The 27,454-nt window shown below is 48.4% G+C and overlaps 1 protein-coding gene across 5 annotated transcripts in view; it reads left to right on the forward strand.

Moving 5' to 3' along the window:
* LOC138447655 (neurogenic locus notch homolog protein 3-like) overlaps window positions 1–27,454 on the forward strand; it is a 798,580-nt gene that overhangs the window by 464,833 nt on the left and 306,293 nt on the right. For all 5 annotated transcript variants that reach the window (XM_069603880.1, XM_069603877.1, XM_069603879.1 and 2 more), the window contains 3 exons: window positions 970–1,092; window positions 7,662–7,895; window positions 10,441–10,596. In XM_069603880.1, coding sequence (XP_069459981.1) covers window positions 970–1,092; window positions 7,662–7,895; window positions 10,441–10,596 — 513 coding nt within the window. The remainder of the gene's footprint in view (window positions 1–969; window positions 1,093–7,661; window positions 7,896–10,440; window positions 10,597–27,454) is intronic.

Below are 27,454 nucleotides of genomic sequence, written 5' to 3' on the forward strand. Positions count from 1 at the left end.
TCTACTGGATAGTCTTTGCATCCTGCTTCCTCGTCATCGATCGAGTCTGCACGTGCTGAACAACTTCTTCTGGACTTGCTTCCGAATGGGGTCGGGGTGTGACTGCCTCACTAGTGTAGACCTTTACACCTCCCAGGTGGATCCAAGCTCTCCTCTCTTGGACTTTAACTGCTGAAGGAGTAATGTCGTCCACAATGTAAGGACCACTAAATCTGGGCTCGTGCCACTTTCTAGTGAAATTACAAAGGAAAACCGTTTTCGGCGAAAAGTTTAGGAACACAACTTTTCGTCCAGTTGCTGTATTGACTTCATCTGTGTCCTGAGACTGACGCCCCTTCTGCTTGAGTTGATCTGGAAGGAAGGGTACTAGCTGTCATAGATGTTAGTTACGCATGTAACTCATTTCCTAACAATTCGGCAGTTGTTTGGACATCACTTCTGTTCCTTGATGGAGGAGTCAGAGGCGTTCTCATCCGCCTCCCTATAACTAACTCGTTGGGCATGAGGTGGTGGTCTGAAACGGGCTGATTCCTCAATGCAGCCACCCCTTCAGTGTCAATTTCAACTTTGCTATCCTTTATTAAGACCGCTGAGTCTCTCACATGTCCTGTTTGCTTGCACGTGATAAGCAGAAGAAAACCTATGTTTAATACTAAGCAATAGGCTAATCTGTTCGAATAACTCGTTCACAAAATGGTTAGTGATATTGAATTAATCAACAAGCAGTGTTGTAAAGACATGGTGTGTGGTATTTGCTTAAGTCTCATGACTGACAGGTTATGTAATTAGATTGTGTTGACGCTTAATGGTTATATCGGATATGATTATGCTACACAATAATAGTAATTATGAAGGTAGCAAATAGTGCTATCACACAATCATGTCTAAAACATGTGAGGAGACCATTTGCAGCAGTTGAAGTTCATCAATGGCATCTAATTTGTTTATTCATGTTTCTATGCTGTTTAGGGTTTGATGGACAAAATTGCAAGATCAACGTTGATGACTGCCCGGGGCATAAGTGCATGAACGGTGGGACTTGTGTAGATCGGGTCAACACGTACAACTGCCAGTGTGCTCCCGAGTGGACTGGTAAGAATATATTGCCAATTGGTGTCTGTACTACCAATCAAACCAACTTCTTTCCTTTAGCCAAGCGCAGTGGTTATGCTTAAACATTATTCTGCCACTAGGAATGTACCTGCTACTGCTTTCGGCTGTTAACATAGTCGAGAGCCAAAGGCATTCTTGCGGCGGGAAATACTGGCTGCTGAATGAGCCTGTTTCATTTTAAGCCTTGATCTTAGTTGTAGATGAAATGATGGCAAACTCAGCCTTTGTAGTTCACAAGCTTTGATAGGTCAGTGATGCAAATCTGAGGCAAAAGCTCGGTGATGCAAATCTGAGGCAAAAGCTCGCACCACAGCCACTGTCGACCAAGAACATTTTCCCTTGGATAATCCATACAAATGAAATGGTTGCTGAATGAGTTGATCTTTTTCTTCATAAGCAGACTTCTGTGCAGTTCTTGTTCTACTGCCCAGTGTTTTCAAATCTGGACCCTTTGCCCATCTCCCCTTAAAAATATAGTATCAGTTTATTCGACATACATTTTACCAACAATCTCTGACTCAATAGCTACCACTCTAGTCAACCATCCAGTACTCGCACTATTGGGGGACTTGAATATCTGGTTTGATGAGCCCAACCCCTGGTTGACAGCCTAGAGGCACTCAACCTTTCCCGGCATACAATGGGTCACATCCACTCTGTAGGCCACACCTTTAATGCAATCTTCAGCTCCTCTGATCTAGTCTGTGTCCAGCCCCAAAGCCCTCATCTGGACAGACCACTCAGCCTTACCTTTCACTGTCCGCACACCGGCCCCAACACTCGGGGCATGTGTTGTCCCCCCACACAATCACAAATGCTGTAACAAGGTAAAAGTACTCCCGACCTCAGATAGACTTCTACCTATCGAATCCTTTGACTCTTGGCTTAATGACTCACTCCTCCCTCGCACGCTCTCTCGCCCTCCCTGCCACCGGCAAAGGACCTACCCCCAAATGGTTCAAGCCCCAACTGAAGACTTTCAAAACCCATAATTGCTCCCCGAGCGCAAATGGAAAACATACAAAACCCCTCTTAAAAAATCTTTGTTCGCTCACCATCACCGTAACTACAAATCTAAGCTCTGAAAGGCCAAAAAAGCCTACTACAATAAAAGAATCCTGAACCTCTGTAGCAAAGAGCTCCACAGGATCATCTCGGAAGTCCTGAAGCCCTACTGCACCATTGCCCCGCCTCTCCTCAAAGAAATCTTCTCCTCCACCTGTGCAGGAGAACGGGCTAGATCCATACTCAAGGACTCCTTCACCTCCTGGCATCTTCCCAAAACCCTGCAAAGTAGCGCATGTCAAACCTGAAAAAGCTTGTCTGGTCCCCCAGCAGCCAAACGATGACAGGCCCATCTTCAACACCCGATTCCTGGTGAAAACGCAGACTGCTCTGCCTACTCTCAGATCAACCTTTTTGCAGAATTCAACAACCTACTAGACCCTGCTCAGTCAGGCTACAGGCTGTGGCACAGCACTGAAACCACACTGATCTCGATCTGGGAAGACCTCAAAGTCTCTGAAGGATGTGCCACACTGGTTCTCCTTGGTCTCTCAGCTTTTGACACTTAACCACTCAATCCTCCTTGACCGACTCCACGCCCTAGGAAGCCGAGACTTTAAATTAAATTAAATTAGATTAGATTGCCTCATTCCTCAACAATAATCAATTCACGTCCTCTCCTCACTTTCACTCCGCTGCTTGCCTGTGAACACCGGAGTACCCCAAGGTGCTTGCCTCTCCAACCTCATCATGACCACTCTGACAGGGATCATCTGCTCGCACAACCTCACCTGCTATAATTATGCTGACATCACCCAAATTATCCTAAAATCCCTGAAACTAGCTCTGATCCTGGACCTAGCAGCTTGCCTCTGATATAGACCTGTGGATGACAAGAAACCACCTTCTTCTTAACCCAGGGAAAATGAGGATCATGGTGTCAGTTGAGGCGTTTGGCGCTACTTTCTCTCTTCCTGCCCCTTTGGCTGACTCAGACGCTGACACAGCCCTCTATAACCTTCATCTCTCTATCTCTAACACTCTGGATGTAGTTGCCCCTGTCATGAGGATCCAATTGAAGCCCAAATCCAAGTGCAAGTCTTGGTATGGTTCCGACCTCGGCGCCCTTAAACGCAAGTGTAGGGCAGCGGAGAAGTGGAGGGAATCGGGCGTGCACCCCCTGCAAATTGGCCTGCCGCCTGCTCCAAAGGGTACATACTGTCTGTATCTCTGCAGCATCGAAAAACTCCTCTCTGCACAGCTTTAGTCTCTCATTTCACTGCTAAAACTCAGGACATCCTGTCCACCCTTTCTTCTTCTACCTCCTCTTCCTCCTCTACCACTCCTGGCTCAGCTGAGGCTCTCTCCTCCGGTCTCTTCTTTTACCTTGTTCACCCCTGACAATGTTTGTAGACAAGTCTGATCTATGAAAGTCTTGTCAAAGCAGGTTCCCCCCCATTCACCCAGAACCACACTGACACCCTTGCTCCAGCCTTGGCCGATTTCTGAAATCACTCCTTTGCCACTGGAACTCAAACCCCTCCCCCCTCCAACCCCTAAGCACTCTTGTAAAGAAGCCTTTGGCCGAGCCTTCCTCTCGGCTATTGGCCGAGCTCCATCACTCCTTTCCTGGGCATACTCTTAGAAAAGCTGGCCATCTCCCAACCTAATTTACATATGGAATCTGTTGTTTGCCTCCATGACCACCAGACTGGCTTCAGAGCTGCCAGAAGCATGCAAACTGCTCTCCTGACCACTCCTGAAGACTCGCTCTCCAACCTTGACTCTAATCACCATTCTGTCCTCATTCTCCTCGATCTATCCTCTGTTTTTGAAACGTCAGAACTCTGGCCTAACCCTGTCCCACCAGAACAAAAATGTATCCAAATCCTGTGACTACCACCTCAGGCTTCTGAGATGCACCTTCCCTTACCTCACCTACCCCAACAGACTGGCTTCTGTTAAGACCATTGTCATGTCCAGACTGGACTATGCAAACTCCTTTTACTTGTGTGCACCGGCCTACCAACTTAAATCCAAATAGTTCAAGACTTGGCTGCTAGACGTATTCTTGCACTGGGATGAAAGGATCACATCTTGCCTGCTCTCTGCACCCTTCACTGGCTCTCTATTGGACGAAGGGCTCTTCAATGTCTAATTGGCCCCTTTCGCCCACCTGATCTCTACCTTCTCCAACTTTCAGTGTAATGCGGATGACTCAGCTCTTTCAGGCTCCACTTAGCCTTCTCTCCCGCTCATTCCTGACTGTCTATCCGCGATTCAGGCTTAGTGCACCGCCACTATCTCTGCCTTAATGCCAGTAAGACTGAGCTTTCTCATTGGCACCCCTTACTCCTGCTTGCCCACTTTCTCTGGCTGCGTTCCTCTGGTCCTCTTCCTTCGCCTTCCTGTGAGGCAAAGAAACCTGGTCATCTTCGACTCCACTCTCTCCTGCTCTCCTCACAGACCTTGCCAAGAAGGCCCACTACCAGCTGCACCCCCTCGGAGGTAAACCTCCTTTGCTCACATTCCCCAAGTTGCTCAGTCTCCAGAGCCCTGGTTCTCTCTAGGCTGGACTACTGCAACAGTCTGCCTTGCTCCACTCTCCGCCTTCTGCAACTAATCTAGAACGGGACTGGGGGCCTTGGCATCGGACCCCGGGACCATATTTCTCCAACCCTGAAATCTTTCCTGGATCTCGGTGGCTGCAAGGATCAAGTTCAAGACCCTCTGCATCGTTCGCAAAGGCCATCTGGGGCCGGGGCAAACACTACATCCAACTCTTCCAAAATACTTTCCTTTGCAAGCCTTTCACTCCACTACCTCAAACTCTGAGAGTCAGGCGCTTCTCCAGGCAGAGAGTGGGGGGGGGGGTTAGATCTCTCCTGCGGGTGCCTCCCTCTGGAATGGCTTCCCTGCCCCTCTTCCCTGCTTACCTACCGGTCTGCTGCGCCGACTGGTTGCTTGGCTACCCTGAGAGTCTCGCAAGGTACCAGGCTCCTCCATGATCAGTCTCCCCTACACTGCCTCAAGGCCTACCATGCACTTAGGGGCTGTAACTGTAACCCTACAGTCCCCTGCCTCCTTGTACTTACATAGAACTGCATTGCCCTGGCTGCATTTACTAAGAGCAATGCTGCCATGATTGCACTTCCCCCTTACCTTCCACCCCTGCACGTTGCTTTGTCGCACTTGCATGATCTGAGTGACTCAAGCCTCGTAACATAGTTTGTCTTGCCCTCCCTTGTCGTGCCTAGAAACACTTGTGTACAGGCGCGTTATAAGTGATATATATCATCACCAACACTGTGGAATTCACTGCCTCCCCACATTCCACACGACCAAGACTACATGGCCTTCTGTAAAGCATTGAAAACCTGGCTTGTCCCTAATATATGAAAGGGACAGCCTAAGGCCACCAAACCCTCCAATGGCCAGATTTCAGCTAGAACGGTATCTCGAAAACCAGGAACAGTTGGGTCATGAAAGTCAGCTTTAGAAACGAGCAGGCTCTGGGCTAGGCAGCTGCGGGCTCTACACACCCAGCCTAGCAGCCCCCCTTGTGGCAACAAGTTGACCATGCTGCCCCAAACACCCCCCCCCCTGCACTCCAAATCCCATTGCCCATGACTCCATCCCAAGACATGACTTCACTATATTCGTATGTCATGTCTGAGCAATCCCACTGCCACCCAATCAGATATGTCCCACGCTCGAAGACCAAGAGATGTCTGTCTGCATATATCAACCTGGAAACTAGAACACCCATAATCTCATTCGTTTCCCATAAGGAAGCCTAGCGCGATCACTCTTGGAGAGGCCAACCACTGTCATAGAAACCTATCCGCAGACCCCTACACGCCACCACTTTACCAGAGCGTAATAGCCCCTCAGACAGCTAAATGCAACTGGACCCACTCCTGTCAAACTTTACTCATCTGGGAATTAACACGCAAAGCCACTATCTCAGGTCCCCCTGCCAGCCAACTACGTCTCTCCCGGTTTCCTGTTAACCGGTGTCAAGCCCTACCCATCTGGGTATCGACTAAAGAGCCACCACTGCAGAGCTTCATAGCACTTATGGTTTTAAATAGTACAGTTGGGTCATGTCATATGCCACCTATCAGGCACACAATGTGGCATATCAAATGAGGCAACCCTGTCCTACCTAGGGAAAATGCAAAAATACAGGGGGCCCGATTATACAGGTATGGGGTACTTGGGGCACAAAATATATATGAATATATTAAAGAACCCCAATCGGCGGTTTGCTCTACCCGCTAAATTACACCAAACTAGATGCTGCGTTTTTTCAATCTCTTGGTTCGATGCGTTAGTCACCAAATCTTGAATATATACTACTACACTTGACTCATGAAAACCAGTTCCTTAATTGTACACAATACTTTAATTGTACAAAACGGCTTCTTATAAAAAAAATGCACGTCATATAAAAATTAAATCCATCAGTCCAATTGAATTGGTCCTGCAGCATTTGTATAAGAGCGTGTGCATACCCTGTTAAGTGAACAATGCAGCTGTCCAAACAAATGAATACGAAAGAAATGAATGATAACAAGCAATTTAAACAAAATTAAATCCACCACCAAGTGACAGTGACAAAATGATACTAAATTAAGAGTTGTAAATGGCTAACAAATCCATCAACTGCATATGACCGTTAGAAGTCAAGTTGCACACAGTTGATGGATTTGTTAGTTAGCGATTTACAGTTGAGTTTAGTATTTTATCTGCATTTTTAAAGCGCTCGCACAGCCCTGGGGGCATCGAGGCGCTGTTACAGGAATGTCTGTTTATTTATAACGCGCTTAAAAATACCCAGAGGTTTCTAAGCGCCGATCCGGGGATCGTACCAGTGTTGCTTCGTGTCGTCTTGTTTCCCCAGCGAGCACGTTGCCACCGAGCTATCCTCCCGGGACAGTATCATTTTTGTCGATCACTTGGTGGGTTTAATTTAGTTTAAATTGCTTGTTGACATTTTTTTTTTTAATGAATTTGTTTGGACAGCTGCATTGTTCACTTAACATGGTATGCACACGCTCTTATCCAACAACTGCTGGACCAATTCAGTTGGACTGATGGATTTTAAATGTGTACTTTGAACCGTTTTACATGAAGTGCCTGAGTGCCTGGGGACCAACTCTGTTGGTGACGGTGCACGATATAAATACCTTTAACATTTAACCCAAGCACTATGATACCCCACTCTCCAATGACCTGCACTACGGTCCCCTATGGCATTCAACCCACAGTGCTACGAGATCATATCAATGGTTACATAAGGCGCTATACAAATTCACAATAACATATAGGCGTATTATGTAGAGCATTGGTCCTTGTAAAACCAGCCTGTTGCCTTATTGATTTCACTCCAACTGCTATATTATGAGTGAGTCACAAACCTCTGCACAGATGTGAATCGAGGGCTGATGTATCCATATGTAAAACAGAATAGTGATAACCTCTATGAGGAAATGGGCACATCCGGGGAATCCTACACATTATTTGTTTTATTCTTATAGGTCAGTTCTGCACTGAAGATGTGGATGAGTGCCAACTACAGCCCAATGCTTGCCACAATGGTGGAACCTGCTTCAATACAAATGGTGGCCATACCTGTGTCTGTGTGAACGGCTGGACTGGAGAAAGCTGCAGCGAGAACATTGATGACTGTGCTACTGCAGTCTGCTTCAGTGGGGCTACCTGCCACGATCGTGTGGCATCCTTCTACTGCGAGTGTCCCATGGGAAAGACTGGTAAGAGAGGAAACCTGGCAAGTTGCGCTTGGGGTACATATCCGAAATATCATGCAGCACAGACCTGCTTCTTTAACTTTATTGGAGGAGATTACAAGGCCGCCTTCTGCTTTGAGATACAAAGAAGATAAACGGAGGTTGCTGGTAGGGCAATTGTCATTTCTGTGCTAGTTTCCTCCTACCTTCGAGACCCCCAGCTCTTTTTCTGGACTTGGGACATTTTGCATTTTTAGCTCCTGAGTGGGAGGGACCTTTTTTCCCTGACCAGGATTTTGTTTTCACCGTTTTTGGAGACTGACAAACTCCATATGCATCTGCCTTTTGTGTGGTGACACACAGCACCCTTAGTGCAGTGTCACTGAGAAATACGTTTCATTTCTCAAGGTTTAAATACCTTTTCTTGGGTGAACTACTATTCCCAAGAACAGTAAAGTGATATTGATCTTACTTGGGTAGGTCCAGCACACACCATCTTATGTGGAGTGCTGGGGTGGGTTTATCTAGTAGCCCCTTATCCTATTTTCTCATGTAACCTTTTTTGTTACCATTACTACTTTAAATGTCTGGTGACAGTGGTTTACATTTTACTACCAATGTGCGTTTACCGCAGGCTGAATGCTCCACTGCAGTACAGCACCCAGGAGTGACAATTTTGTCAAAATGGCCCCTGTCTTCATTTTTTGCCATTTTCTGTTTGTGAGGGCTTTCTTGGCTTTTACTCAGTTGAGACAGGCTTCAGCCCTGAAGCCCGCCCCTGGCTCAGTGACTGAAAGAACAGCAAGTGAGGCAGGGTCCTGAAACTCCCCTGTCCTTTGTCTCTAGGTGTGCATGTTCCAAACCAGTCCTGATTGGCCAGCTGGCAGCCCGGGAAGGACAGCCAACCTGCTGGGTGATTGACAGCCTAGGGCTATGAACGAATGAACTAGCTTAAAAGGCGAGGTTCTCGGGGATACAGGTAGAGTCGACCACTGGAAGAAACATCGGAAGAAGAAAACATGAAGAGCAGCCCGCTGCAACCTCCAGGACCTCTAAGTGCCCGGTGAAGCACTGCTGCTGTGCTGACCACCTCTTTCGCATCGACGGAGAAGCTCTGGACCGAGGGACTTCTCCCCTTGGGCTGGTGACCAACTAGCCCTGTGACAAACTCCACTTTGGTGCAACCCCTGACTTGCTGTGCGTCTCCAGTGCTGCAGAAGCCCAATGCCAGCGGTTGAGTGTCCATAACCGAGTGCAATGTCTTCCGCGGAAACGAATCCGGCCAAAAGCTCCAGGTGCCTCCTAAGGACACTCCTGAAGCAGGAAATCACGATCCAGAGTCAAGGAGCAAGGAAAGTCCAACCAGGGAAATTTGTTCTGCATCAGTGCTGTTTGCGAGGCGCTGAAACCACGAAGAGCTATTGAATCAAAGACTATCCGTAGCCCTTTCCCCCGAGTACTGCCGCAGGAGCCTGCCGTAGGTTCGTCCTCTCGTACCCACGACTGAGGCTCCGGAACAAGGGTCTGCTTGTCTTTAGCAAGACTGAATCCACCTGGAATATTTTCTTCAAACCAGAGGTACTTTGGGGGCTTGTGGTACTTGCCTTGCCAGAAGTCGTGCTTGCACACTTGAGAAGTGCACTGGCTTACCTTTTCCGAGTTGATTTCAACTCCCCCTGCATAGGCTTAAATACTTGTTCCTCCAGTGATTTTCTTGAACTATCTGACTTTGTGAAAGACTTTATCCAAGAAGTGCATAAGAAATTTCAACTTGTTCCATTTGACTCTGGGTGTCCTGGCTCCTTAAAGGCACCCTTCTAATCTATTGACTTTGGCATGGTTTGTCCCATCATCGGTTTTATTGCTGGAATCGGCTTACTAGCGTTCAATGGAGAATTAAAACGGTCTTCATGTTATGAGCATGTACGTTCTAACCTTTCTATTTCCTTAACCCTTTGCTGAAACCCAAAGTCTAAAGTATATTGGTGTTTAAGATAAATTCAATACTATCCTTGTTATTGAAGTCACTTCAGGGTGTAGGAGAAATGTATTCGCATACCCAAATTGTATACACCAACTTTATTGACTTTGTAAAGTGATTCCAATGTTTGCTTGACTGTTACAAACAATTGCCCTTTTAAAGAATGCTTAACTAAAAACTGATAGTTAAATAAAGATTTGTAACTGAAACCTTGAGCGTGAGTGCTACTTGGTTACTTGTATGGACTGATTCCATCTGTATAGCTCACATTACTCCTCTTGGCTGCTCAGTCACACTACCAACTTGTGTAGTACAGACCTATACCAAAAGGTGGGTTAGCTAATACCAAGCAGATACGAATTGTGTAGTCTCACACAGTGGGACTTCACCAATTGTTACCGAACAGTTGCTCATGTAACCAAAGTGACAATTTTTAATGGTTTTGAAAAAGCATAATTTGCAAACTGTGCTTGCCTGCTCAAACCTTTAAAACGTGTCTAAGGATAAACCGAGTGTACAGAACTGGTACATGGTCTCATATCTATTATGATTTTATTTGCTAATCAATATATTTCATTCTCTCAATAGGTCTTCTTTGCCACCTGGATGATGCTTGTGTTAGTAACCCATGCCACGAAGATGCAATGTGTGACACCAATCCTGTGAACGGTCGTGCAATCTGCACCTGTCCTCCTGGCTTCACAGGTGGTGCATGTGACCAAGATGTTGACGAGTGCTCCATAGGTAAGGTGAAATGGCCTCGAATTGTAATGCCATTTCACGTTCACTGACTGTTGAACTATATTGCTACATTCTCCTGTTAAATATCGAACAAAATGTCTTTCCATGGTACTAAAATTCATTCATTTGTACAGTGGTGCCTAAAGGATTGTATGTTTATTGGTTTAGTTGAGAACTGCCACCTATACGATGTGGGCATTTCTGGATTTAACATGAGACCAATGACCGTAAAAGTAGAAGTTCCTGTTCCATTGCCTTTGTATTTGTGTATATACTTGTACAGGTCTGATATACAGCTATCGAACTGGATTAGCTGTTTTGTGATCAGCATAAAAAGTGAAAAATAAAATGTACACACATTCACAGACCATTCAATATTCCTGTTTTGTAGGTCACTGTAGATTCCTTTTTTCAGCTCTAGTTTAGCCTTTAGTTCCTTGTCCAAATCCAGGCATCCAGATCCATGCCAGCTTTTCAGGATACCCCACATTAATATTCATGAGATAAATTTGCATACATTGATTCTAAAAAATGCACATTTTTCCTCATAAACATGAATGCAGGATGTCATGAAAACACATCGAGATTCCGACCCTCGAGGCCCGGAGTTAGACAACCCTCTAATGCATTGCTCTGCTGTGGAAGGTGTGATCAGATGCTGCACTGCCTTTGCTGACGGGAAAGTGTCCAGAAGCGAGACACACTAAATAGCAGTCGAACACCCATGGGTTGTTCGGAGCATGCCTCCCTGAGGCAGGATAAGTTGAGATTTGTATAGTGTATTTTGCAAGTAGGTAAGTTTCACCAGTTTACACAGCTCACCAGTTTACACAGCTCACCCGTTTACTGGCAGAACATGGATGAGTTGTCATCCTGAAATTTTGAGGCTTTGACCTACTTGTTCGCAGGTCTAACACAGGGCACATGTTTGAATCCTTTTTGGGTACAAGGAAGTATATTGAATACATACCCCTATTTACTTGATGTTCTGGGACGAGTTCGATCACTCCCTTTTGCAGCAGGGTCTTTACTTTCTCCAGGAGGATGACATTTTCCAGGGACAGTCTTTTCTTTGGCTGGTGGTATTGAGGCGGATGAAGAAACCCGATGCAATAACCATTGTCTACAGTCTTGAGTAGTCACTGGTTTGAGGTTATTCTATCCCATGCATGGGTGAAGCATGTTAATAGTCCTACTCAAGAGGCATGGGAGGGGATCCAAAGCAGTCCTATGCTGGAGGGGAGCCTCTGGCTGCTGCATTTCTCCCCCTACCTTCGCCTTGCCAAAATCCCCATTGTTGAAGGGTTTGATAGGAGCTGGATGTTCCTTGGCCGGAATACCAGGATGAACCCTCGTCCCACAGGCACTCTGAGCTGTGCCTGGAGAGGACTGCTCATGAAAGGATCGGCAAGTATTGAAGACACCACATTGTTTATACGGCGTGGCAGAAATCTCATTATCTCGTGCTCCTTCGTGGTCTCAATGACATTGTCCACCCCCTTGCTAAAGAGGGAGGAGACTTCAATAGGTTTGGGAATAAACTAGGCCTGTGTCTCTGGTTTAAACGTGATGTTTGAGCTAGGCATGCCGTTTCAAGAATGACTTCAGCCAACACCTTACCCGCCTTCTTTGCAGCATCAACTGTTCTTCAAGATGTTCTGTGTAAATGATTTGACATTCCTCTTGCACCACCCCAAGCAACTGCAACCTTGCAGGTTCGGGCACATTCTGCAGACCCTCTTGTACCAGTACCCATTGGACATCACAAAAGCTAGCAAGGAGAGTATCATTAGCGATGTGGGTACTGTAGGCTGCAGAAAAAGTGGTGCATTTGCCAAGGGCGTAATGTTTTTTGCAGTCCTTATTAGGTGGAGATTTGGATGAAGACAGGGGAACTCCTGCATGTTTTCTAGTCGTGGTAATGACCATGGAGTTCGGAACAGAATGTCCCCAGATAGAGGGGATCAGAAATCACAAGGTGAAACATCTTGACCCGTGGATTAACCGCTGGAGTAAGTGAGGGCGTAAGCAAGGAGGGGGCAGTATGATTTATTTTAATGGAAATAAGAAGTGGGATGGCTTGGCTGACTGGAACTTTCTCCTTGAGGATATCCTCTACAAAGTCAGACTCGGTCACCACCTCCTGAGTGACCATCTTAAAATGGTCTACTGCTTTTCTAAGGATAGTATTGAAAAGCATTTGATCATCAAAAGGGGAAGCCTCCCTTAGTTTGGATACAGGCGGAGCGTCCAAAAAGGTATCTGGCTTAGCTTCATGAACTGGGGTAATGGGCCAATTACCCTCTGCAGGGATCCAGGAATCTTGGTCATGAGAAACTGGGTATTGGGAACCATCCTCACACAATCCGGGTCATAATGGACGTCATTGTACTGATAATCTTGAAAAACGTTGTTAGGCAAGATTGTATACAGTACCCTGTGGGAGACTACACCAGCCTTGTCCTCTTGTCAATAGTGAACCTAACCTTTGGTATAAGCATGTACTACATAAGTTGGTAGAGTGACTGAGCAGCCAGGCTTATCTCAAGAGGGGTTGATGTGAGCTGTAGGGTTGTAATCGTTTCACAGTGACAATTATTCAAATAAACACTTGCACGAGGTTTCTTGATTAAACAATTATTTTAAGTCAGTTGCTCCCTTCTAAAGAAGGCTTATTTAGTCATATCACACAAAATATACTTCAATAAAATACTGTTTCACTAAATCAGTTAATACCCATTGGGGATGGCACACACACTTCCTACACCCTCAGGTGACTTAAATAACTAGGACACTGTGGACATTGATTTATCACTGGCACATTTAGAGCAATACTGAGATTTATGTCAAAAGGAAAAGATGAGGGAATAATACAATGGTTAACACATTCTTTAGCAGGTATGTACTTCTTGAACCGTCCAATGCAAAGTAAATTAACCCTTTCCAAAGGGAAAGGCAAAAAGCATAAAGTCTGAGGTAATAAGAGTCTCTCAGTGAGCCTGGACAGGCAATGTTAGTTGAGCAAGTATAGGGGAGCTGAAGAGCTTGTAGGTAAGTTAAGGTCTTCCACAATTTTACAAAAAGTTTGTAGAAAGGAAATTACTGAAGGGCCACACGCTGGGAGGGATGCTTGTTGGGGGGTGTAATGGGGGAGGGACTGCAAGCAACTCTGCATGGGTAACCAAGACCAGTCTCAACTGAGAGCTAGCAAGGCTACACAACAAGAGGTAAGCCCCTTAGTTTTACAGTACCTTTTGGTTTGAAGAAAACTGAATCCAGCTGGCTTCTGTTCCTGTGTAGGTCTGCAGGTCCTGTGTTCCTGGGCCTCAGTCGTGGGGGACAAGAGGGAGGACCTCTGGGGAGTCCTGCACTACGAATGGAAAGTCGGTGGCAGCAATGGGCAAACTTCAGATCCGCAGCACTTCGCGGTTTCAGCTCCTCGGGTCTCTCGCAAACAGCACCACTGCGGTTCTCGATACCTTTTTTAATGGACTTTCCTCCTTCTGGGGTCCAGCACTCTGTTGCCGCTCAAGCTTGGTCAGGCCTGCTTCATGGGAGTCTGGAGGATCTTCCTGGAGCTCAGGTCCGGCTTAAAAAGGATGCACTCAATCTGGTGTTCCTCTTCCTGGCAATCGGTTCCTGCAGCAGCAATAGAAGTACAGCCAGCTCCGAGAGGATGTCCAGACGCGTTCGCTTTGGGGTTGATTGGTCCCACCAACCCAAGGGGAGTAGTCGTCCGTTAAAGGGCTTCTCTAGTTGAGGCAAATTCGGAGCTTCAGCAATGCAGCAGGGCTTCACTGGGCAAACTAACGTGCAGGAGTTACAGCAAGTGTCTCTTCCAATTTCTTCTTTGGATTCCTTCGTCCAGTGGTTGACTCTGGCGTCCAAGCCAAAAGCCTTGCTTTTTATGAATGTTTCTTCCATTCAATCGCAGCCTAGCTGTCACTCACACAGCAAGGTGGCTGCCCTCCAATGACAGCCAGCCAGCCAATCACCTTTGGGTGTATTCCTGTAACCAAAGGGATTAAGCAGAGTTTCAGGCACCTCCCTCACTTCCTGCCCCTGCCAGACACTCTGTAGCCAGAGGTGGGCTTCACCAGTGAATCCCGCCAAAGACCAAATGAACGAAGGGACCAAACTTGGTTTGGCGTGCATAGTAATTCTCAAAAAGGACCTTTCCAACAAGAAATGGCAAATAAAAGACAACCAAGACCAATTTGACAAAATGGGCACACATGGGTGTCTTGCTACAATTGCAGCCCATGGTAAAAACTCCCAATGGTAGTTAAAAGTAAACCACTGCCACCAGCCATTAATTGTAGAAAGGGTAACATAAAAATGTTGCATGAGTAACTAGACAAAGGGGATACTAAGAAACCCCTCCAGCACCCTATTGTAAGATCGTATGTGCTGGGGTCTAGAAAGTTACAAAATGTAGGTAAAGTCAATACTCCTACGTCCCGTCCCCTTTCCTCCATACTTTGGGACATTCCGTACTTCGGGATGGGACCAGAGCAGTTTTTGTCAAAAAGCATCAAAAATGAAAATGTTTGTCCTTCTCTTTTTACGTGGGGTACTGCACGCGGCCGTGACCCTGAGCTCCGCCCGCACATCGCCCTTCAGTCTTTTTCTCTGCGCGGTCGGAGATGGACGCACTTGCATCACTGGGAACTTTTTTTCTTTGTTCCAGTTGTCCTGCTTTCCTGCTCCGGTTCTGGGTCGCTTAGTCCTCCGTCTATGCCGGAGCGTCTGGGATTTGTTTCCTGTTCGTCATGCAAACGTCTTTGTTACGGCTGATCCCCATTCTCTCGGCTTGGAGTATCTGGGCCTGGACCATGATTGGGATTCGTATTTCTACTGCAACTCGGTCTCTGTCCGGGACCTCCAGCATCTTTTTCGGTCAGAGATCTTTCAGCGCTTTCCTCCACCTAATTTTCAGCTTTTCATCAACGAAAAGAGACGCCCGGTAAATTCCTTACTTTTTAGGTCGCCCAGTCCTGGGGACTCCTTGTCACAACCTCTTCTGCTCTTGCTCCCAAGAACCTGAAAACATAACCCCACACACATGTTCCCAGAGTCCCTCTTTGGGCTATTGGGTTTCCCCGACATCTCCCCAGCACCAGGGAACCCAGTTGGACCAGAGCATGGCACTCTTGGATCCAATTACATTCAAACATGGGGAGGAAATGAGTCAGCAGCGTATTTGGAAACAGCAGTCTTGTTTCTGCAGTCCCTGGGTGTGGCTGACTACGCCACACCCAGGCATTCATCCACACTTTGCGTTACTCTGTCAACAGGCAGCGGAACGCTCAGTGTTCCTCCAGAGCCGGCATCTGCGCCGAGAACTCCAGCCACAGTGCCAGTTCATCCGGAAGACAGCAGCCCCTGACTTCAGCAGTGTGCTCTGAATCGTAGCACTTACCTGTTTCTTGTGCCGTGACGGCCCGTCTTACGACTCCCCTGTAATCAGCTGCTGCAGTCATCGGGTCCGCTGCCCCTCTGCAGGCGCGGGCCCTCCACAGCATACAGCTCCCACGGACCACATCTCCTGACACGCTAGTTCTTGAGCCTGCTCCATCTGAGACCTGCAAAAGAAAGGAAAGCACACAGTGAGTAAAAATGGACACCAGCAAAGGTGAAAGGCACGTTGTATGATGTGTGCACAATAAGACAAAGCAATACAAGAAAGAAAAGCCCTAAGCTTGCTAGCAAAAATAACGGACACTTGCAAACTAAGAGGACGAGGCAGGAGGGCCTGTAAAAGAAACCAATCACCACGAAGATAAAGGAAAACAAACCAGCAAGCAGGCAAAGACATTGAGCAACAAACACTCCAAAAGCGCAGCAAAACTCTCCAAGCCACAGCAGGTTGGCAGGACTACCCATCAGTGAAGCAACTGGTGGTATTGAACTATTGCACTCCTGCTAAGGATTGAAAGGATGGAGAGCCAACCTTCTTATTACTTAAGGTGAGCACACACATATAGGTAAGAGGTGTTCACAGGGGGGCTAGGAGAGAAAGGAGGGGGTTGCAGCTACCACAAGGCCCTTGTTTTCACCACCACTTGTCGTCTTGGATCCCCCCCACAGACGCAGTCATCCTAGTGAGCAAGAGAGGGTACAGAACGGAGGCTCCTGATACTCCCGCAGAGCTAAGGTGAACGTGACACTCCTTCCAGGTCCGGGAGGGGCTCGAGCAGCTCTGCTACCAGGGGTTCCCGTGAGGTGCCGCACAGGCCTAACAGGCATACCAGAGTTTTCTCCGAGGGTTCCCACGACGGACCTGCCAAAACCAGACCACGCTCTGTGAGGTCCACAGTGTCGGGTGGTAAACTTCAGCCCAGTTCATCAGTGGCTTTGGATACCGGGGTTTGCTCCGAGGTAGGTTTCTGGAGCTTTCCTCACCGATCTCAGGGTACGCCCTGAGGTCTCCTTTTCTGGAGCTTTCGGTACCGAGCCACGGCTTGAGCTCCCTCTCGAGGGAGCTACACGTATCGGGCAGAAACCAGAGGTTCCTCTTTTAGCAGCCAAGATCTGCTCTGAAGGTCTTATCTGTGAGGTGGATTCCTCAGCATTCCCGCGCTTAGGGATGCAGTGACACCAGTTCTGTCAAGGGGGCAAAGAGGTTGGTCATAAACCTTAACACCTCCATTACCAGCTCTGCCGAGGTTCCTCCTCTGGAGGTTAATTTTGGGGCCACCTCCAAGATGTCCAGTAAACATGCAAGACCCCCCAGTACCGGCTCTGCCGAGGATCCTTGTATCAAGGCTAACGTGTTGCTTAAGTCCCCTGACAAGCCTGAGGAGGTGGTTGCCTCATCTACACATGTGACGCAGTTCTCTTCGTGCATAGACAAAATGGCCGCCCAGCCCTCATGGTCCACGGCGGCCATATTGGATTCTTCCCTTACACCCACACTCTCGGTCGGGTGCTGGGAACCTTCTTTTCTGGGGCTGAGCAGCCGTTCCCACCTCAGGTGGACAGTAAAAATAAGTTCCACCCTTCTTATGACTGGCGCGCTCAGATGCTGCCGCCTAAAACTCTCTCGATTCCTCCTGCTTCTGTTCCACTTGTCTACGTGGACCCGGTTTGTGGTGGGCCTACCTGGCAACCATCCTCACTGTGTTAGTGGGGGGTATGCTCATATGAGCCTGCTCTGCCCGACCCAGCTCATAAGCCTTCATCAGAGGATGCATTTTTCGGGAAATTTCAGAGGCTCATGCACTCTGACCCCATGAGTATTTTAAGGGTCTTTTCAAGGAAATCTACTATGAACCTCCTGTTCCACCTTCCACCCTGGCGGTTTCTGAGAGCTCCTGCGGTGGTGCCACCTCTTCCTCTTTGCCTGCCCTCCAGCTCTTCCTCCACTACCTCTGCTATCTGCCATAGAGTAGACACCGGCAGAGCGGGATAGCACTTTAAAAACCGCGGACAGTCCAGCCGCCTGCTTCCAATTCGCTGGATGACTCTCGAGCAAATCTTGATAGCTGTGAGCAGGCCTACTCTGTCGGAGCATTCAATGACTGAGTCCTGGATATGATGGCCCTCGACATTCTAGTACCTGAGGCCCCACTTCACAGGAGGGGTGCTTTTGGGAGCGTTCACCCTGTAACCACAAGAGCGCACTGGCCTGTTCTTCCAGAAGGAAATTTTGGCAGAGGCCCATAAGGTCTGGGATAAGCACCACACACATCAATAAAAGAAGTGATGCCCGTTACAGGCTCCACACCTCTGAGGATATAGCCTTGGTGTCTTGTCCGCTCCCTTCCTCGACGGTGGTAGCTGCGGCCACGCTTCAATGCAAGCCGGCCTCTGCGACCTCGACGGCTGCGGCTCAGATTCTCTGTCCAAGGAAGACAAGATTCTGGACTCCTTGGGCAAGAAAGTCTTTGCCAACTCAGCACTCAACTTCGTCAAGCAAATACCGAGCTCATCCTGGCAGCAGCTAATCTGAGGCCGTGGAAGGAGTTGGCTGATTTCCATGAGTGTATTCCTGCGGATAGGCTAGACGACTTTAAAGCCAGTTTGTCGGACGTCAGGGTGTTGGCACAAGATCTGCTGCAAGCTGCGGCACACCATGTAGATGCCTCACCTCGAGGCCTTATGGTGGGAATTGACCCCTCCCGCCAGGCATGGCTCCATGCAACAGTGTTCGAAGGCGGTGCAAGACAAAGTTCTGGACCTTCCCTTAGACGGCAAGGAATTGTTTAATTCTTCTATGGATGAGGAACTTACAAAGACCAAGGCGAGAACCCAAAAAGCCAAACCTTTGTCAGTCCTGGTGAAGGTCTCAGCTAAGGCCCCTTATACACAGAGGTCAGGTTTTCAGTCTTGATCCTGCTCTGGCTTCAGGGGGTGTCGGGACCGCCGGGTGCGCAGAACTCAAGCTCCGGTTGGCGGCACTCATCAAACAACCACAGCAGGGTGGTTGTTTTTGCTCTGCCATCAGCCTCCTCTCCAGGGACAGGTTGTCTCCCTGCCGACAAATCTGCAAAATTATATTTTTTTGTTGGTCGCACGAGACTCCGGTGGGAGGACGTATCTAGTCTCATTTGGAGGCGTGGCAGACCCATCACCGAAGAAAGGTGGGTTTTGTTAATCACTCTGGCTGGCTTTCGCTTGCCCCTCCCCCGTAGCCCACCTTTCAACCGTCCCTTCCAACAGATCAGGACACCCTCCCTCAGAGCCGAGGTACAAAAATGTCTAGACTTCAGGGCGGTGGAACCTTTTCCCCTTGGGGAGCAAGGGGAGGTCTTCTACTCTTGTCTGTTCAGTGCCCAAACCCAACCAGGCTGGCCTGCGCACTATCCGCTATCTTTCCCAGTTCAAAACTTCTCTTCTCCAAGAGAAATACAAGATGATCATGCCCTGCCAAATAAAGTCCTCTCTTCGGAAAGGCGATGGCTCAGTGTAGTGGACCTTCAGGACGCGTACATGCACATCCTGATATGGAGGCCAAATCGGAAATATATGCGGTTCTCCTTGGGAGGAGAACATTTCCAGTTCTGTGTACTCTGTTTGGTCTCAGGTCAGCGCTGCGTGTCTTTACGAAGATGTCGGTCATCACAGCTTTCCTTTTGGCTACAGGTTGTTCATGTATATCTGTATTTGGATGACTGGCTCCTACGCAGCCCTTGTCCACTGACGGCTATGAGCATTCTCCAATCTCTTCTCCAGCTCCTGTTCTATCTTGGGCTGTTGGTGAACTGGTGGAAGTCTTCCATGACAGTCTCCCAAGACCTGATTTTCCTGGCTTTCAGTTGGAACACGGTCGACTCCAGGGTGTACTTAATGGCGGACAGGATTGCAGATTTATTCGCCACGTGTCAGCTATTCATCCAGTCCGAGCACATGATGGCTTGGTGGTTCCAGAGATTTCTGGGCCTCATGGCTTTGTGCGTACTTGCTCTTCCTCTTGCACGTCTCAAAATGAGGCGTACTCGGCTGGCTCTTTTGGAGCTCTTGGCGTCTGGCTTTGGACTTGGTTTCCAAGATGATCCCAGTTCCACTCTGCATGATGGCGGATCTTCTATGCTGGTCTTCGACCAACAATCTTACAGTGTGGGCCTCCTTTCAAGAGCCCTGCCCACAAGTGACGATTACCACGGATAACTCCCTTCTGGGTTGGGGCGTGACACTGGATCATCTCCAGGTTCTATGGACGCTGCAGGACAGCTAGTTTCATGTAAATTATTTGCAACTCCTGGCTGTATTTCTGGCGCTGAAAACGTTTAAACCGTCCATCACGAACAGGTTGGTCCGCATCAGCACGGACACTCGGTGTCAATGTTTTATATGAACAAGCAGAGTAGCACCAAATCACAACCTCTTATGGACCTTACCATTCATATTTTGGAATGGGCCATCCAGCACAGCATTTGGCTACTGGCGGTACACATTCTGGGTCCATTCAATGTGACTGCAGACTCACTCAGCCGACAAACAGCGGCCAGCTACGATTGGGAACTGAACACAGAGGTGCCCTCCACCTTTCGCCAATGGGGCACTCCAGAAGTGGACCTGTTTGCAACTTCTACAAACAGGAAACTTCCTCTTTATGCATCCAGGAATGGTCCCAGGGCCTCCTCCCTAGGGAATGCTCTCAATTCCGTAGCACAACATGAAGGCCTATGATCCGAACAGGAATAATCTGTTGAAACCTGCAACATTACTTTTGGGAAGAGGCACAACCAAATCACAGGTGAGTAATATACTCTTACATCTACTTGCCGTTAGAATGGCAAAACAGTGTCTAAGGAAAAAAAGATGTTGAGGAGAATTCTCATAAATGTGCTAATTCCTCTCTACCTTAGAGACCCCCAGCTCTTCTGCTGAACTTTGGGACTTGTACTTTTAATTCTAATTGTTTTCTGTGTTTGTTTTCTTTGGTTATAGAGTCTGAGTCAGTGGCACAGGGAAACCTTTTCAGGCTTTTCCCCAGGTTTAAATACCTTCTCTGGAATAAACTACTGTTTCCCAGAGTAAGTAAAGTGAAATTGACTTCACTATACGTGGGGTGTGCTGGTTTCATCAAATAAAATGTAAAAGGGATCCAAAGATCATTTCTACCCTTTGGAACTGTAGTTCTCTCAAGATTAGTCAAAGAAAGTTAAAAGGGGAGCCCCTAGGGCAACCCAGCAACAACAGGCACTATTGGCAAACATTTGTTAAAGAGGATAACTTTTTAAAAAGACAGTATGGAGAGTCTAAAAAATAACACCCATAAAAGGAGTACAAGATTCTGTGGGTGTGGAAAAAGGTTCCCACTCGGGTATAAGGAAAACATAACCCACCCGTAAAGCAAAAGGTTCTGGGGTTGACACAGGTCAGGAAGATTTTCCATTTCTATGAAAATCTTACCTAACACAGGACCCACCTGAAACACGCTCCTATGTCACCTGCTTGTGAAGGCCCTATCCCGGGCTGCTGTCTACTCTCCCTCAAAGTTACTTCTTTTATGGGGTCGCTTTTTTTTGCCACTATCCGCTGCGCAAAAGCCCGTGGTAAGCGTACTGGGGGCGGTAGCGAAACGCAGATACACCTGAGCTTAGGCAACCATGATGGGCGATTGTTATCAGTTAATGAAGTTAAGGTTGTTGTTCGGAATCCCGTTTTGCCTGCATCAGTGGATGTTGGGGAGATTTCTCAGAAATGTGCTAATTCCCTCCACCTTAGAGACCCCCAGCAACTGGATTTTGAGGACTTGATTTTTTTTCACCTGCCCCTTTTTCCCCACGCTCGTATTTTACTATGATTTTTGAACTTTGTTTCTTTTGGTTGTGGAGTCCGACAAACTCCATAGGCATCATCTTTTACATTATGTCCCACAGCACCAACAGTGCAGTGGCACAGGTTAGTCTTTGATATTTCCCAAAGGTTTAAATACCTTCTCTGGGATAAAATACTGTTTCCCAGAGCAGTAAAGTTAAATTGACTTTGCTTATGTTTGTAACTAATCTAGACCCAGCACACACTATCTTACAATAGGGTGCTGGAGGGGTTATTTAGTATCCCCTTTGTCTAGCTTCTCATGTAACATTTTTGTTACCTTTTCCTCACTAAATGGCTGTTGGTAGTGGTTTACTTTTAACTACTGTGGTGTGCATTTACCACGGGCTGCGCTTGCAGCTGTAGTAAACCACCCAAGGGTGCCATTTTTTGTCAAAATGGCCCCGGTTTACTTTTTTCGCCATTTCTTTGGGAAAAAGGTCCTCCTTGGGATTTACTCTGCACGGCAAACCAGTTTTGGTCCCTTTGTTCGCTTTGCCTTTGGCAGGATTCACGATTTAAGCCCCCCTCTGGCTCCAGGGTGTCTGGTGGGGCAGGAAGTGATGGAGGTGCCCGAAACTCTGTGCTTAGTCTCCTAGGAGACCCAAATGCACTCTGTAGTGATTGGCCGGTTGATTGTCCGGAAAGGACAGCCACCCTGCTGGGTGACTTACAGCTAGGCTGGAATGAATGGGAGAGAACTGAATAAAAGGCCAGGCTTTTGGCTTGGAAGGCAGAGTCGACCATTGGAAGAAGGAACCGAAGACCTACTTGAAAAGGACGCCTGCTGCAACTCCTGGACCATTGGTTTGCCTGTTGAAGCCCTGCTGCTGTGCTGTAACTCCAAATTCGTATCAACGGAAAAGCCCCTACACGGATGACTTCTCACTTTGAGTTGGTGGGACCAATTGACTCCAAAGTAAGCCACCTGGACATTCTCTCAGAGCTGGTTGCATTTCCACAGAGTTGCTGCTGGAAACCAAATAGCCAGAGAGAGGAACACCAGATTGTGCGCGTTGCTTTTAAGTTTGCCAAGAGCTCCAGGAAGATCCTCAGGACTCCCAGGACAGAGTGCGGGACCCCAAAAGCAAGGAAAACCCATCTTGACAGCCAGAAACCACAGTGTTGGTATTTGCAGTAGTTGCGAGGAGCTGAAACACTGGAGTGCCACTTGTTTGAAAGATTGCCGGTTGCGAGCAGTGACTGTCCCACTGCAGTACAGAAGTCCCCAGAAGTCCACACTCTTGTCCCCACGACTGGGGCTCAGGAACAGAGAGATCTACAGAGCTGCACAGGAGTCGACTGCTGGACTTTTTCTTCAATCCAAAGGTACTGTAAGGTCTCAGAACTTACCTCTTATTGTAGAGTTGCTTGTATCTTCTACTACTCACAAGCCTAAACAGCTTGTGGCCCTAAATTGATTCCTATTTTCTTCAGACTTCTAAAACATAGTGCAAAGACTTTTCTTACTTACCAGAAGTACTTCAGCTCATATAAGACTCCTATAACACTTTTTCCCGTTGACTTTGACTTAACCTGTTATACTGAATGACTCTGCTTAGGGGATCCAAAAGTATTTGCCTGCTTAAGAATATTTATGGTCTCTTGTTAGTTCTAATAACCTTTTCCTTTGACCAGTTCCTAAGAATGTTCTAAATGCAACAGTAAGATATTAATTTCCCCAGCACTCTAGCTTTTGAAGTCACCTGAGGGTGTAGGTTGTGACTGTGGGCCATCCCAAAAGGGTCTTTTCGAGGGGATTGGGTCCTCCGACATATTCCATATCTATAAAACCAAAATGGAAGTAGAACTGCTACTCTGAAGGTTCACACCAATTGTTGTCATTAAATGAAACAACACATATGAATTATATTGGGGAACCACTCACAGTGGTACTAATGGACTGAATCCCTTAGTGAATAGCCCATGAAAATTATCCAGAAAGGAAAAAGAAACTTGCATACATCAGGGGCTGTGAATATACATTGTTTGTATTAAGAAAAAACCAGAAGAAACAAAACTTTTGTGAAGACTTGCATATAGTAAAATTCAACAATGTAAACAAAGACAAATGGTGAAATCAAAACTCAAGATGGTCTTCAATGCATAATTATCTTCAAATGCACAACATAACCCGTTAGGGAAACATATGGAAAGCATAAGCGTCAATAACTCGGCGCTATTGTGGACCTGTAACAATCTGAGTCCTACAGCAAGTATACAGATTTGTAAAATATCTGATATATCAAAAGCATCATATATTTAAAGTGCCTAAAGCAAATATACAGATTTGTGAAGTATCTGGTGCCATATCTATGACAGTAATCACCACAGCTGTGCTGCTTCGGAAAATCTTTCTGCGTCGATACGCTGTCCTCGAGGGCCTCCGTCGAGCCGATGTTATAAGTAGGACGCCCTTAGCCTCGGTTCCGTTTTTTCCACCAACTTGTTCGCTTCGGAGATCTTGGCACGCCTCGATTCTACTAAATCCTGTTCTTTTGGTTCTTCGAACCTGTTTCTTCATTGCTATCGAATATGTCGTCTTCGGCTTCTTCCACCCCGCAGGCCGGGTTTAAGAAGTGTCGGGTGTGCGGGTCCAAGATGTCCCTGACGGATATGCACACCGCTTGCCTCTGGTGCCTCGGGGAGGACCATGATATGGACGACTGTGTCGACTGCCAATCGCTCACTTTGAAGGCCTTGCGGGAGCGTAAGAAGAAGCTGTTGGTCGGTAAGGTGGCCAAGCCCCGGAAGTCTCGTTCCACTGGTCTTTCGACCGACGATTCGAGGTGTGACTCTCTGCATCGTCGTCGTGAGTCTGAGGGTTCTCGGTCTGGGAGTCGGTCCCACCACTCCTCTGCCTCTTCGAGGCACTCCAGGAAACGCCGTCACAGGTCGCCTTCCCCGTCCTCTTCCGAGGACTCCGCCCAACAAGCATTCCACTCCGGAGGAATGGGATTGGTTCCGAAGGGAGATGTTGGTGATTTTTCAATCGCAGGGCTCCGGTCCGGCCGCGCCGTCTGAGGACGCCGGTCAAGACCGCGCCAGAGACACCGCTCGTCCGCCTTCGGGCTCGAGCAGTCGTCGTGACCACCGGGCGCTTTCGAGGTCCCAGTCGGACAAGGATGGTCGCTCTAGGCATGCCCGTTCCAGGTCCCGGTCCTCAAGGCCATTGAGACCGCGAGACTCTGTGAAGTCTTCGAAGAAGACATTGACGCAGAGGTCGTCAATGGACTCTCTCAAGGCCCCGCCTCCGAGGAAGTCGTCGACGCCTAGGCTGTCTGAGGTACCCCGTGGCACGGTGGCACCCCCATGAAGGGCGATGGCTAAGGCTAAACATGTCTTTGTGCCTTTTTTCTGTACCCTCTTTCCAGCCTCTAGATTATATTTGAGGTGGATGTTGGGTCTGAGGAAGGTGAGGTTCCTGCATTGGTTCCTCATGACATTGTTTCCGGTCAGTCAACTTAAGGACCTGCGTCAGTCGCTGCACAACGCCAGTGGTCTAGACACCTGGCCGGAGGTGGAGTTTGGTAGGCCGGAGCCTGGCACGCATGCCAAATCTTCATATCGGCGACTCATGTTGAGGGCCACTGAATACCTGGGTTGGTCTGCCCCTGGGGATTTTCAGCAGGATGACCTGATATCCTGGACCAAGGTCCTCCAATTGACCCGGTACTGCCATTCCATATGGCCTTGCAGAGAAGGGTGGCTGTGGCTTGGACTGCTCCGAGAGTCTCCCGGCAGTGAGCAAGTCCTTGCCGAGGAAATATCGCCTAGCCAGTGGCGACCCCTGCTACTTGACCACGCACCCTACTCCAGAGAGTTTGGTGGTGCAGGCAGCTACGGCCCCCGCAAAGCAGGCGTCGTACCCTACCATCCCTCCTGATGGGGACGACAAACGTTTTGACGGCTGGGCGAAGAAGGTATTTTCTTCTGGGGGTATGGCGCTTCAGGCTGCCAACTCAGTTTGTGCCTTGTCTCGTTTCACGCACACTCTGTGGAACTGTAGTTCCCTAGCGGCTGATCATATTCCCGAGGAGCTGCAAGTGAAAGGGGCAACCGTAGGAGTGCAAGAGGTGGAAAATGAGGTACTCTAGGTACCAAGGCCGCCTGAGCAGTTGCGTCTTTGCCCTCAGACACTGCCGCAGCTGCTTCGGCTCAGTCATGAGGCCCATGCTGCTCCGGTTGTGGGAAGGCTGGCGCACCATCTCATAGAATGGTGTGCCATTACTTCAGATGTGTGGGTTCTGGAGATCATAGCCCACGGCTACTGTTTTCCTTTCCGGCAGAGGCCTCACGACAATCCACCAGGGAACCTCTGAGTCCGGATCCGCTCCTTGCGCAGGAAGTTCAATCCCTGCTGGAGAAAGGTGCTATAGAACTGGTGCATGTAGCGGAGAGGAACAAGGGTTGGTACTCCCCTTATTTTTTTATTTCAAAGAAAGACGGAGGATTGAGACCCATCATGGATTTGCGCGGTTTGAACAAGCTCCTCGGGAAGGACAAGTTCAAGATGGTTACTCTTTCTCAAGTCCTCCAGGCCCTTCAACTTCAGGACTCGACCTCAAGTACGCTTATTTTTATGTGCTGATCCATCCAAAGCACAAGAAGTACCTGAGGTTCGCGGTTGGCGACTCGCACTTTCAGTATTGGGTCCTGCCGTTGGGATTGACCTCAGCCCCGAGGGTCTTCACCAAGCTCATGGTGGTGGTGGCTGCTCATCTCAGGAAAGGGGGATTCACGTCTACTCCTACCTGGACGATTGGTTGATCAGGGCGCGATCTCCCGAGCAAGTACTGGATCATCTGTCCGTCACCTGCCACTCCCTTCACAAGCTGGGCTTCTCCCTCAACTTTAAGAAGTTTCACTTGACGCCAACTCAGCGGCTCCAGTACATCAGAGCAGTGCTCGACAGGTCCCTGGGGCAGTGTTTTCCGCCCCAGGGGAGGGCTCTTCACATTCAGCAGATGGTACACATGTTTCGACATGCCCAGAGTCTCCCGCCGTTCGCGTTCTTGAGGCTGCTTGGCCTCATGGCATCCTGCATTCTTCTGGTGCCAGAGGCCCGACTGCGGATGAGATCTTTGCAGTGGGCTCTCAAGATGCAGTGGTCAGTCCTCCGGCAGGATGTCGGACCCCGTTCAGGTGCCGCCCTCGGTCGCTCAGGACCTTCTGTGGTGGGCCGACGAAGGCAATCTGATGAGGGGGGCTCCATTTTGGCTGCCCTTGCTGGAGGTGACGATTGTGACGGACGCATCCCTCACGGGATGGGGAGCCCATGCCAACGAGCTGACAGTCGGCAGTCGTTGATCTCCGTCGGAGTCAAGACTCCATATCAATCTGTTGGAGCTGAGGGCCCTCAGACTTGCCCTGAAGGCTTTTCTGCCGACTGTGCGAGGAAAGAATGTCCTGATCCTGACGGACAACACAGTGGCCATGCACTACCTCAACAAAAGGGGAGCCGGGGGGGGGGGGGTGGTGGGGGGAATTGGGAGATAGTTGGGGGGGGGTTGGGTTGGAGGGGGGGGGGGGGCAAGGTCACTCCCTCTGTGCAGGGAGGCGATGCAGCTCTGGTTCTGGGCCATCCAGCAGG

Source organism: Ambystoma mexicanum, chromosome 3q, assembly GCF_040938575.1.
Source record: "Ambystoma mexicanum isolate Mex_15411 chromosome 3q, UKY_AmexF1_1, whole genome shotgun sequence".
In the NCBI taxonomy this organism is placed as follows: Eukaryota; Metazoa; Chordata; class Amphibia; order Caudata; family Ambystomatidae; genus Ambystoma; species Ambystoma mexicanum.